Consider the following 13,973-nt stretch of genomic DNA (forward strand, 5'->3'; position numbering starts at 1 on the left):
TAGACCCACCAATTACAGACCAATTACTACTGTGCCCTTCCTGCTACAAATCCTTGACTGAGCTGTCTACCTGCAGATTCAGAACCACCTAGAGAAAAATAACTTGCTAGGACTAAGACAATCGGGCATCCGACCCAAACATGGCACAGAGACAGCCTTGATCCATCTCAAGACACAAACTGACAATCTCAAAGACAATGGCAAACTAGCCCTTCTTCTCCTCCTCGACCTTTCAGCCGCTTTTGATTTGGTAAACCACGATATTCTCTAGAAACATCTAACATCAGCAGCTAAATTCTCTGACAAGGCCAATGCCTGGATCCAGTCCTTCCTGAATAATAGATCCATGAGGGTCTTTGCTCCTACGGCAGCCGTTGAACCGGCCCCTGTCACTAGCGGCGTCCCACAGGGATCCTGTGTTTCCCCCACATTATACAATGTGTTTACGAAACCTCTCTTCGACATACTGGACCATTTGGGTGTCATCTACACTAATTACAACACAACCAATCTTAAGGCCATGACACTGAAATACTCATCCCACTAGCAGGAGACTATTCCACTGACAGCACTATACTCAACAACATTTACTCCGCTATCCAAGAATGGATGGCCAAACACGGACTTTGCCTCAATGACAAGACCAAGCTTATTCTTCTAGGCTCCCAATCCAGACAACCTCGACAAACTTTACCAGACATTCACCATTGACGGTAATAATATACCTGTCTCCAACAGTGTTAAAACTCTGGGGATTTACCTTGACTGCTCCCTTACATTGACTAGACAAATCAACGCCATCTCATCCGCCACCGCTTACACATGTAAGATCATCAATGCCAGCAGACCTTACCTCTTGACCTCTAACTGTACTACACTAGCCAGAGCACTAGTACTCTCAAATGTCGACTATTGTAATGCTCTCTATTTGGGCACCAGCCAAAAGAACATCAACAAGCTCCAAGTTATCCAAAATAACGCACTAAGATCAGCTTTGAACATACCCAAACACGAGCACATCTCTAACGCTAGACGCTCCACTCAATTGCTATCCATACTTCAGAGAATCGAATACAAAACACTCTCTCTCACACACAAATGTCTATCTAACCAAGCACCTTGATACCTCTCTGACAACTTCACGTATTACACCCCATCTCACCTAACTAGATCAGCCCAAACACAGTGCTTAAATATCCCCAGATTTAAGCTCCAAAAAGCAGGCGGCACAAGCTTGACTGTGCTCGCTTCAAAACTCTGGATCTCCCTTCCAGCGATCACAGAACCGAACCTTCCTTTCACTGCTTTAGACACAGAGCCAAAACATGGCTACTTGCCAAAGAAGCCTAACACGCCAACTTATTACTAACATCTTAATCACACTAATGTATATATTCAACTTTCTGCAACCGCCTGTATATTTTCTTGATGTCTATACCACGACAAATTGATTGTATAATGTCCTTATTACCTGTAATGCCTGTTGGTACTATTCATGCAACTCTGTAACCTTGCTAAGCGCCTGGATGCCCTAGGGCCAGGAGGCACTATACAAATAATAAACCAAACTAAACAAAGGGAGCAGGCACAAAAAAGAAAGGGCCAATGGATTCATTCACAAGCTCTCAATCGCAGGGCCCCACGTCGGAAACGGCGGCGATAGCCAACACCCAAACTGAGGCACTAGACAACGATAGAGATGACTGCCTAACAGCCATTGTGTAAAATGGATTCCTAGCTGTGAACGTCAAATTAGACGGTATTGTTGCAACTATTGGATCACTTAAAGCGAGGGTGGACAAAGAAAGTGCACATATTACGGAGGCAGAATCAGCTCGAATGAAGACACAATCTCTCAACATGGCCGGGATATTGCTCAACTAAAAGGGGACCTTTCCAAAATGCAAAGCAAGTGTGAGGATCTCGAATTGAGATCTAGGAGAAACCACATCCGGATAGTCAGAATTTCGGAATCCTTTGGCAAAGGTTCAATGGAGGGGCGCGTGGAATCTCTCCTGAAGTCTCTCTTCGACACAGTATCCTTTTCAGTACACTTCCTGGTCGAACGGGCCCACTGCATTCTGGCGCCTGTACTGAAACCCGGAGCACCACCCCGTACGATAATAGCTTGCCTCCTTAATTACAGGGACAGAGACACAATCCTCAGGCTGGCCAGGGAAAAAGGTACGCTGCACTACGAGGAGAATACCATACACATTTACCCAGACTTCGCCACGGGCGTACAAGCAAACAGGAGATCATACGAACCAGTCAAGCGTCTACTCCGAGCACACCAAGTGCCCTACGCTCTGATGTTCCCCGCCAAAATGAGAATCCAACACGGCGGAAGGATGTACTTCTTCAAGACTCCCTCTGCAGCCATGGTCTACATCGAGGCCTCTATTATCCCTCTTCCGTCCAGGGAACGCGGGGCATATCAGAACAGAAGACCTCGACGAGGAGAGGCACGACCCAGCAGACTGATTAATGTTCATATCAATATCCTTTGCATTTGTTGAATGGTTATAATGTGGGTGGCACTATATGTCACCTATTGAATCTGGAACGGGAGCACCTGGTAAGGGCGGTCGTTTAGCTGCAACATGGCCGCCTCAGGAAAGCTCCACAAGTTTGAAGGGGAACATCGTCAAGTTGGGGATGATGATGCGGGAGGGGGGTGCGAAAGGGTGGGGAATGGGTTCCTCCCCAAGACACCCATGTGGGAGTGGAGATGGATATTGAGTTCAGGCCCAGTTGTGGGAGTTAAATGGTTCCAAATATATGGTCATGCCACCACGAGTGGTGCTTCCTTGAAAAATCCACACATGTATCCTGAAACACATGCTGAACGCAAATGGCACATCGGTAACAAATGAGTGAAGAACTGGCGATTAATTTACTGTCTTGGAATGTATGTGGGCTCAATAATCCAACGAAATCTAGAAAAGAGGGGACTTACATCACTAGGCACCACTCCCACATATTAATGTTGCAGGAAACCCAAGCACTGGGGAAAGTGAACACTGATTTCCTTGCAAACTTGGATAAACAGCAATACTACACTGAATATTTCACTCAAACCAGGGTGGTACTCACGTTGATAAACCCGTCATTGGGATTTAAATATACAGGTGATAAAATCAACCCCCAAGGGCGATACGTTGTGATTTGGGGGGATCTAGTGGGACAACTGGTTAACCTAGTCAACACCTATGGTCCCATGTTGACGACCTGAATTTTTACATTACAATCCTAGAGATACTTACCCTGTTGGATGAAGCCTGGATAATATGGGGTGGGGACTTCAACACAGTGCTAGACACTGCTTGTGACAGATCTTCTAACATTCACCGGACACCCACCAAGGCAGCCACCACTTTGCAGCAAATACTGATGCATTTATCGCTGATCGATGCATGGAGAACACTACATCCGTACGAGAGACAATACTCATATTACTCTTCGGTTTACGATTCCGAATCACGCATCGATTACTGGCTTCTCTCTTCCTCTTACTCGAACGCGTTGATGAGCTGTGACATTTACCCCTGCACACTCTCTGACCATTCCCCGTTATTGTGTTGCTACGTGAAACCCCACAACCAGCTAGGAGATGGAGGATGCCTTCGGCTATCCTAAAAGACCCTAATGTAGCGGAGTCCCTCCATACGGAGATTGAAGAATTCTTTTCTAATAATGAGGGGACAGTTGATTGCTATGCAACGCTCTGGGAGACCTTTAAGGTCTGGGTAAGGGGGATCCTTATGTCTAAGATTACGGGGCTTTTGAAATCCGTGCGACTAGAACTGACGAGGGCTGAAGCACAACTGCGTGAGCTGGAACTTAGGTACAGTGATACCCACGATAAAAATATTCTTGCTGACATCAATAAATTATTGAAAGATTTCGATAAGCTGGCTGCTAGGGAAATACAATACATTGCGGCCCCTGTTAGGGCACGTAGATATGGGGAAGTTAACAAGGTGGGGCGGTCCCTGGCCAATTTAATAAAAGCTGAAAGACACCACAACACCATTGCAGGTATTCACGTGACAAACGGCAAGGTGATCACAGGTGAAGAGGGAATTAATCAAGAATTCACAAAATTCTATACAGAACTATACTCCAATCGGGATTGTAAATTAATCTTAGACACACATAACGATCTTGATGTGTTAAAACTCCCAAAACTATCCCGGAAGTCAAATTGACCCTTGAGCAACCAATCACCTGTGATGAGATATTAGAGGCAATTAAGGCCCTAACACCAGGGAAGGCCCTGGGCTCAGACAGTCTGAGTGCCGAGCTTTATAGAGAATACCAGGCAGAGCTAGCCCCGGTCCTGCTAAAAGGTATGACAGGAGGTGATGGAACGGAATATCTTACCGGAATCCATGAGGGAAGCCATAGTAACTGTACTGTTGAAACCCAGAAGCCCGCCCCAGGACATGTCCTCGTACAGACCCCTATCGCTAATTAATTTTGAAGCCAACATTTTTGCGAAAGTCTTAGCTACCAGGCTTCTCTCTAGTATGCCGAGCCTGGTGCACCCAGATCAATGCAGTTTTGTTCCGACTCGATCTACCGCCTTAAAAACCTTCGCAGACTGTTTGGGGTCATGGCGCAAATAGATCCAGAAACGAGAGCTGCTGTGATCTCCCTGGATGCCAAAAAGGCCTTTGATCCCGTATCCTGTGAGTATCTGTTTGCAGTACTAAAGCCCTTACTATATAATAATAAAAATTTCGTATTTATATAGCGCTACAAACCCTCAGGTATCTGAGCGCTGCTTATTATTACCCACGGTGTGTGGTGCTCATTTATCGACCTCGGAAGGATGAAAGGCTGAGTTTGGCCCTGCCGGGACTCAAACCTGCGTTAGCAGGATCTACACTGATGTCAAAGCGAGCGCTTTACTCGCTGTGCCACTTGACAGGCTAGTGTGTTGTACAGCTGTTATACACAGCCCCCAGGGCTAGGGTTCTCATGAACGATGCGATGTCCAAATTATTCCTATTGGGAAGGGGCACCAGGCAGGGCTACCCGTTTTCCCCTATACTTTTTGCTTTAACTATTGAAGCAATGGCGGCGTTTATACGACAAAAACATGGGAACAGAGGCATAAGAATGACAGGCCTAACTCAATCCGTATCACTGTATGCAGATGACACACTTGTGTACGTCCGAGACTCCGAAACAAAATTAAAACCCATTATGTTTGACATACACGAATTTGCTGAGTACTCGGGGTACAGAATTAACAATGCTAAATACAAAATATTCCTGTTGACCCCAGCCACACCGTGCCCAACGGACACTTGTGGACTTAAATGGTCAACTCAACACATTTGTTACTTGGGCTTACTGATATCCAAGGATAGACAAATACTATATGCGGATAACTATGAACAACTCTTGCAGTCACTCAACACTAAATTACAGATATGGGCTAGTCTCCCCATCTCCTTATATGGCTGAATAGCCATTTTGAAAATGGCGGTCCTCCCCAAGCTCCTATATCTCTTCGGTAATATACTCATATGGCCAGGCAGAGCCTTCTTTGTGGGACTCTGGTCCGTGGTCACAACGTTCGCATGGAATGGAAGCATGGCTAGGATGAAATGGGAGAAGATGGCTGAACCATATAACACTGTACCGTGTAGTACCGGTGCCAGTGAATCAGGCAATCCCATCCCATGCTTTCCTATGGGTCTCCATGGAAAGGGAACGTACCGTCGTCTCCGCCGCCCTTAAAATCCCAGTAATTCCTGGTAATATTGGGCGGCGTAGTCGGTAGGGCCAGCTTGCTTCTGACGGGGTACCGGCAAACTCGTAATGAGGGCCATTGTCTCGGATAGGATATTTTTTACGATTTTGCTTTGAGCTGCGCTGTTTTGTGTGCGCCATCAAGTATCCCAAAATTCTGGAGAGGAACTTTGGTGGCCAGAACACGAACTCGCCCCAGCCATTCACAAGTGCACTGCTGTAAAGCAAAGGCATGTAGTATACTAAAACATTTCTATGAATGGTATGCTTGTTTATGTAGAAGAGGAAGACGTGTATTTCAATATACAAAGCACCGTTCCTTTTTCATGGTAGTTTTCCTTTTGAGGCCCTCATTAGAAGTTTCGTCGACATCCGAATGGAAATAACGCTTGGAGAAATTACTGATACTGCATGCGTTATTCCATCTTCCTCATGCGAAAGATCAGCCGGCTGGCAATGACTGATATCTGATGCCTGGTAAACCACAAGCATAATTGTTCACATTTCAGCCATCCAGTTCCACGCTCTTTCTGAGGTAGGTCATTGATTGTGTACAGTTGTGGATGATACCATGTTGTTAATGCACTAAAGAGTGTATCCTGTCCCTCTTGCGCATTGCATGGCCAAAGCAGTGAGAAGGTGGCCATGAGAGATGCCCACTATTCCCTTCCCCTGTTGAGGTGCACAGACCAAAAGTATTTTCTGCATTGAAGAAACGCTCTTGTCCTTCCGTTCACTAACGGAAAGGGGTTTTAGTTTTGAAAATGTGTACCTCCATCTATTGTGGGTAGGTAAGCATTGGAGGTACGTTTTGATGTATGTTAACTCGTAGCACAGCCTTAAGTGGTAATTCCGCCATGCCCCTAATCAAACATGGAAAAACTGGTGGTATTTTCAAATATCGCCTGTCTTTACCGTTGCCACCATTCTCATCAGGGGCGTTGCTAGGGGGGGGCTAAGGGGGCTATAGCCCCTGATCTTTTGGTTGTAGCCCCGGATAGAATCTCAGGAGCTACAGCCAAAAAACTAGCTAGCCCCCAGTCCCAAAAGTTCCGACATCAGCCTAGCCCCGGGTCTTTTCCAGACCTAGCAACTCCCCTGATTCTCATAATAAGTAGTTAACGGGGAGCGAGAAACCGTTTTGAATCCTTTTATGTCTAAGCACAAAGCACTGAACGTGAGTAAAGGATTCAATTAAGCAGTGCGGCTTTAGATGTCCGTTCCATGTTTTCTTTTGCTCAGTGGCCGAGTTTCCAGCATCAATGCTTAATAGTCTCTCGTGTTATGCTCTGTTTAATCGCATTGTTTTCGTGAGAGTTGTTGTTGAGGCTCGGTGCTCTGGTATGGCAGTGGGGAGCAAGAGATGCATCTTTTTTTTAGGGTGAGAAACGGAAAGAAAGATATGTTCTGCTCTTCTGCTGCCTGACACATCTTTCACATTGTTTCTTTCACTTAGTGCCAGACCAGACAAGAATCCTTGGGTGAATCTCGGAGTGGCCATGCTGTCCTGCCGCTCCACTGAGCAAAGGGAAATGGGGGATGAAGTGCTGAAACTTTGCCGCTCCTTGTACAACAGCAAGCACAGGCTGCCTGGAGAGGTGAGTAATGGCTGCCCTCTACATTTCCCAGTGCGCCTGCGCCCATATGCGTGGACGTTACCATCGAAGAGAAAACAACAGCAAAGCTAAGACGCAGGTGGGCGACATTTCAGAACCGCCATAACCAACACTTCAGGCATTACATGTTTCACGTGGTGTCCTTTTTAAAATGTGACGTTTTGTAACGGTGTGTTCACTCTTTCGGGCGAATTCTGAATGAAGCAAAGGGACTCTTTCTTCGCTGTGATAAAGAGGGTTGGAAATTGGCCTAGAAGAGAAGGGGAAACCCACAGCGAAAGAAGATACATGGTAGAATAAAGCTAAGAAAAGTGGAGCAGGTGATGAGTGACGAAGGGTTGGAACAAGAGTGTGGCGAACGAATCCCACACACAGTTTTAAAAAAGCATTTGCCAAAAAGAACATTCGTATAAGAAGAACATTGTCAAATTGCGTGTTTGTTGCTATTCTTCGCAAGAACTAGGTAAGACACAGAGTACTAGTGAGGACAAATGGTGATTTTCATTAAGATATTAAAAAAAACAACAGTTTGGGCTTTTGTGTAGGCACGGGGAAAGCGTTTGGCACAGCTGTAGTAGTATTAGATACCCATTGCTGGTAACAGGTGCAAAATGATGCGAGTACCAGGGCATCTAATAGCAGTGCATGGCAAATGTCGAACACTTGTATACAAGCCAAAACTGTTGGCTTTGCCAATGCTTGCATTTAACAGGACTTCAATGAAGGACACACAGAGTGTTTTGTAAATCGAGAGGCTGAAGCAGACCTGGTTAAACCATTTATATTCCACCAGTTAAGCCCATTAAGCCATTAACTCCTATTAAGCCATTAACTCTCAGAAGACTGCTTTGAAAAAATACAGATAGGAACAGGCACTTTAAGCGCAAAATTTGATGGTAAGGCTTGATTAAAGTGAGCTGAAAGAGTTCCCATGAGGAGGTGGTTGAGGCAGGAACTGAGTGGGAATGGCCATAGAGATTAGCATGGCCTTGGGCAGTCAATGGCCCTCATTACAACACTGGCGCTAAACCATGGCGCTATTAGCATGGTTGGTGCTGGTGTTGTAACGGGTCCGCCATGGTTCAATGGGGAATTACCACCCCATTCCAAGGTTGGCGGGGCAGTAATTCCCCATTGAACCATGGCCCTTCCCCATTTTTGCCCCATAGGGCTCTATGGGAATGGGGAAGGCGGTAAGTACGGTACCGCAAATTGCGGTACCGTACTTAGCACCAAGTTCCCTTTGCGGGTCCCTACTTTAACGGCTGGTCTAGACCAGCCGTTAAGGTCGGGTCCCGCAAAGGGACCTCGTAGTATGATATGATATGATATGGCATTTGTAACGCGCCTATACACAAGTGTTTCAAGGCGCCGTTAAACACTTAGCGCCATGGTCGTAATGAGGCCCAATGGGTAGTTAAATAACCAAACAACACCTACAAGCTGTGTGTCCCTCCTCATATGCCATTTCTCCTTTTCTGTACTCTAATGCTATAGTTTCGGCTTATAGGTGATGCAAGTGACACCTAATAGCCCAAACTAAAAATGGGTCTGTGTGGGACAGCGTTGCTGTTTAACTTTTTTGTATTGTTCTCTACTAAGGATTCTGAGGGTGCACTCCTCATATTTCACTTATAGATATATACAGAACATATAGGGGATGTAGAACAAAGTTCCATAAGGCAAGATCCTCACAAGCATAGAGATGCCACACAGTGTAGGGTGAACAGATGTCAGGATTTTTTCGGGACTATCCCATAATTGCCTCTTTTTGATCCCCGTCCCAGTTTTGTGGAAAGAGTGTGATTTTGATGCACAATATTCTTTGAGCAACAATTTATCATAACAAGTATAATAGCGTCCAATTCTACATTGTTACTCATGCCATATCTCTGCCATCCAGGGCAGGGCTGGTCTTGTAGTCCTAACCTTTACATAACAGGCACATACATCAACAGATTGTGCCACATAGACTGCTTGGGCACTGATCATATTGAATGGCCTGAAATAGAAATCAGAACAAGAGCTCCTTCTTAGTTTGGGCAATTAGGTGGCGCTTTAGCGCTACATATAGGCCGAAACTATTGCAGATAGTACAGATAGAAAGAAACAGCAAATGAGGAGGGACACAAAGCCTGTACGTGTTGTTTGGCTATCGGCCCAACCATTAACTGCTTATGGCCATGCTAATCATTATGGCCATACCCACTCAGTTCCTGCGCCTCCCCGCCCAAAACGCCTCCTCATGGTTGTTCTTCAAGCTCGCTTTATTCAAGCCTTACCATCGAACTGTGCACTCAAAGTGCCTGTCAGTGTTTTTTCAAAGCAGTTTTCCGAGAGATAACAACTTGATTTGAGTTGTAAACACTCTGCTGGTGTAATAAAAATATCTCAACCCGGTCTGCTTTCAGCTACTCTATTCATAAGCACTATGCTTGTCCTTCACTGAAGTCTTGTTAAAAACAAGCATTGGCAAAGCCAACAGTTTAGGCTTGTGGATAAGTAGTAGGCACTGCTATTAGGTACCCAGGTACTCGTACCATTTTGCACTTGCTACCATCAAGGGCCAGTTAATACCACTACGGCTTTGCCTAGCAAGTGCCTTTCCCTTGGCTACACAAAAGCCCAAACAGTTGGCATTGCCAGTGCTTATGATATGATATGATATGATATGATATGATATGGTATTTGTAACGCGCCTATACACAAGTGTTTCAAGGCGCGACGAGGCAGGGAGGGAGGGAAACAAGGGGAAGACAGACAAACGATCCTACTAGGCCAGGTGTCATTCAGATCGCGCAAGTGCAGAGGTAAGGGGAAAAGGAGGAAGTGCAGGGGGAGGAGGTGGGGGGGAAGTGCAGTACAAGGTAAGTTGCGTAAAAAAATAATAATTAATAAATAATGAATAAAAAGGGCCAGCTGGTGGCAAGTGCGAGGTAAGTGCAGAGCAAGTGCTGGGAAGGGGGCTGTAGGGTACAGTGACAGTCCCACAGTGCAGGGGGAGCCAAGGAGGCAGTGCAAGTGGAGAGTGGCTGGGCCCTGGACCGAGGTTGCTGAGAGTGGCCCAGATGCAGGTTTAGTGCTGAATTCAGTGGGGAGTTAAGCAGGTTTAGCAGGGGAGAGGGAGAGAGAAGGCAGAAGCGAAGAGGAAGGTTTTGAGGTGCTTCCGGAACCGGAGATGGTTCTCCTCAAGTTTCAGGGAGGCAGGAAGGCTGTTCCAGAGGGAGGCCCCTGCTGCGGAGAGAGATCTACCCCCAGCTCGTTGCTTCGAGAAGCGGCTGACCATGAGGGAGTTGGAGACGGATGAGCGAAGGGCTCGTGAAGGAAGATATTTAGGAAGAGAGAGTTGAAGGTATTTGGGTCCCAGGCCCCAGAAGGCCTTGTGGACAATGCAGAGGGTTTTGAACTTAATCCTCGCAGCCACTGGGAGCCAGTGAAGGGATTTCAGTCCTGGAGAGATACGGTCCCTGGGCTTGAGGCCAAGGACAAGTCTCGCAGTTCTGTTCTGGATAAGTTGCAGAGGGCGGAGAGTGGAGGCAGGCAGATTAAGATAGAGGCTGTTACAGTAGTCCAGCCTTGAGAGAACCAGGGCTCGGGAGACAGTGAGCTTCTGGGGGAAGGAGAGGAAGGGAAGAATACCTCTGAGGAGGTGCAGCTGGTAGTGTGACTTCTTAGAGACGTCAGATATATGAGGAGAGAAGGAGAGTGTGGAGTCTTGTTTAACATGCTACAGTCACAGCCAAATCACACAGTTGATATCCTGGTGAATATCTGTAATCCACCTCTTTTCCCATCGCCAAACTGTGGTCATGTAGGCACGGTCACATTTAGTCCTACTTTTATATTGTTGGCCTGACCAATTTGTTCATTTAAAAGTATGGCCACCCTGACACACATGCACACACACCAATCACACATTTGTTCTGTCACGCATCTCTCACACGCTCTCACCACCCACATGTGTACCAACTGCTGTGGATCTCGCTTCCTCTGAAATGCTTCCTCAAGGATGACTTTAACAAATGTGGTGGGTACTGAAATGACATAATTCCAGATCTGCCTACAAATCTGTCTTCCACTAGTTCTAATCACTGACGTTCCCCGAGCTGTATCATTTGGCTCCCGTGGGCACCCAAAGAAACACTCTGCAGCTACATCAATGCAGGACGAGTGCTGTATAAATATCAGTTAGTAATAGCGATATTTGATTGAAATGCAGTACAAATCAGTGTGTCTGTTCACTTATTGTTGTTGCGTTTTGCAGTGATTGATTATGAATCTTGTCACATCACCTCAGAACATTCACAGTTCGTCTGCACCATCGGACAATTTGGGTCTCCCGATGGCGCACTGTTAAATTGAAGTCTTAAACAGATGTATTCGTGTAATTTGATATGAAAGTATGATTAAATATGTGTGAACAAGAAACATATGTGTTACCCAGTGATGTTAACGTGTTAAAGAGCTAAACGCAAGTCCTATAGGCTACACATGTAAATAAACTGTGCACGTAAAACGGGGGCAAAGTGAACCAGAAATGCTCTCAAAATAAGCGTCTCTGCCTAGCTTGCTCGCGTGTCTAATAGGCAGTGCCGGCCTTAGGGGGGTGAGCCGGGCGACCGCCTGGTGCGCCTTTTGCCCCTGCCACGCAGCTAGGGGGAGTCTTTCAAGGGCTCCTCCGAGCTGGCGTTGTGGGACAAGGCGCAGCAGGCGACCTTTTACTGTAAAAGGTGCCCGCGGCGGTGGGTGCATTTAAATGCGCCCCTCCGCCGTGGACACTTTTCACAAGAAAAGGCGCCATTAGCCTCCCACCACGCCAGCTCCGGGGAGTCTTTCAAGCGCTCCCCCGAGCTGGCGTGATGGCAGAAGGTGTGGCAGGCGCCTCATTGTCATTGAATGAACCCGCGATGGCGGGCTCATTCAATGACAATGGGGTGCTAACGGCACCTATTTAACATCCTCGCCAGAGCAAGGTTAAAAACAAAAAAAAAAAGTTGCCCATCCTGGCCCGCCCCCTTCTGCCCCGCCCCCTGTTAATCAGGGGGGTGCGGTGGGCGAGGGGGGTGGGGAGCGCCAGTTCGCCCAGGGCGCTGCTGCCCTTAAGGCCGGCCCTGCTAAAAGGCTCCAGTTTTTCACCATTCTCCTACCTCGAATCCCCTCATATTTCACTGTTTCTAAAAACTGGAAGGGGCCTGTATCTTTCTGCTATATCGAGCCAGTACCTCTCTGCTATTTTTGGGCTTAACTGCACAAAAATACCCAGACTCGCTTTAAGCGAAGAAAAAATTCTCATTTTATGGCTAATTTCCCTTACCTATAGAGTCCCCCAGCAGCTTTGCTGAATTTGAAGGGTTTGTTTCTTTTTACCTGCTAAGAGTGAGACTCTTTTTCCCACTCTTAGGTATTTTTGCTATGTGTGTTCTAGGCTATTTTTGTGTTTAATGCCTATGGGATTTTTCTCTCACCCATAGGAACCATCTTTATGCACATGTGTTACACAGCACCCTCCGTGCAGTGACACAAGGGTGTCGTAGTGACCCCCAAACATAGACTCCATACCCTGGGACAGATTACTGTCTCCCAGAGCATGTAAAGTCCCCATTGGCTTTACTAGTCAAATCTTACGAACTTAACCAGTACAACCCATCTTACTATGGAGGTACTGGAAAGGGTTAATAGTTTTTCCCTTGGGTTCATTTTCGAGGGGGTACTTTAAAGTCCTGCTCTTTAAAGTTTCTGGCTGGTGGCAGTGGTTACTACCAAAAATATTCAACCGAAAATATTTTCCTATGGGATTTTCCCATTGTTCGAGGCTAATACTTTTACTGACAGCCTCTAACATACCGCCGGTTTATTTTATTATTAACTTTACTCCGGTAGGTTTTATTTGCCAGAACTTTAATATAACTGCTTTCTCGAGTCTTACTCTAAACTCCTAACCCAGGTCGGGGATCCTTTGTTCGCTCTTTTGGCGGGCTTCTGCCAAGAAGCCCTCCTTTCGGCGCCTCTGGGTGGATCTGTTGTTTGGGAGGGGGAGTAGAACCCCTGGACAGAGTTGCCACAGCAACTCAGGTTGCACTCTAACCTGATAGGCTGGAGGGTCTCCCGCCAAGAAGACCACTCCACTGTGTGAGTGACAGCTAGGCTGTATGAATGGGTCTTTTTCTGCATAAAAGCAGGGTCCTGAGGACTGGAAGAGCAAGACGTCATCACTGGAACTACGGAACCGAAGGGGAGAGAAGCCACAGACATCTTCAGCATCTACACCACCGGTGAAGCCCTGCCGGATCGTCTCACCACTTTTCTTCCACACGACGACAGGAGATCTTCATCGAAAGAGCCTCCTTCCCTTGAGCTGGTGGGAACAACCAGTTCACCCATCGCTTCCCCGGACCTGCCTTGGTCGAATCGATAGTGCCCAGCACTTGGAGACTGGATAGCCAGGCAGCTATCGTCCCGGACCACGATTAAAAGGAGCGTACCATTTAAACTTCGTTTGGCAGCACCACGGCTGGTTTCATCGATGGGTAGTGCAGTGACTAGAAACTTCCTCCACGTCGAGAGCCTCTCTTCCTCTGCTGGACCCCTCGA

At 46.8% G+C, this 13,973-nt stretch overlaps 1 protein-coding gene across 3 annotated transcripts in view; it reads left to right on the forward strand.

The window, feature by feature from the left end:
* NBAS (NBAS subunit of NRZ tethering complex) overlaps positions 1-13,973 on the forward strand; it is a 3,456,930-nt gene that overhangs the window by 3,255,243 nt on the left and 187,714 nt on the right. For all 3 annotated transcript variants that reach the window (XM_069605942.1, XM_069605943.1, XM_069605944.1), the window contains one exon: positions 7,223-7,364. In XM_069605942.1, coding sequence (XP_069462043.1) covers positions 7,223-7,364 — 142 coding nt within the window. The remainder of the gene's footprint in view (positions 1-7,222; positions 7,365-13,973) is intronic.

Source organism: Ambystoma mexicanum, chromosome 4p (assembly GCF_040938575.1).
Source record: "Ambystoma mexicanum isolate Mex_15411 chromosome 4p, UKY_AmexF1_1, whole genome shotgun sequence".
Taxonomy (NCBI): Eukaryota; Metazoa; Chordata; class Amphibia; order Caudata; family Ambystomatidae; genus Ambystoma; species Ambystoma mexicanum.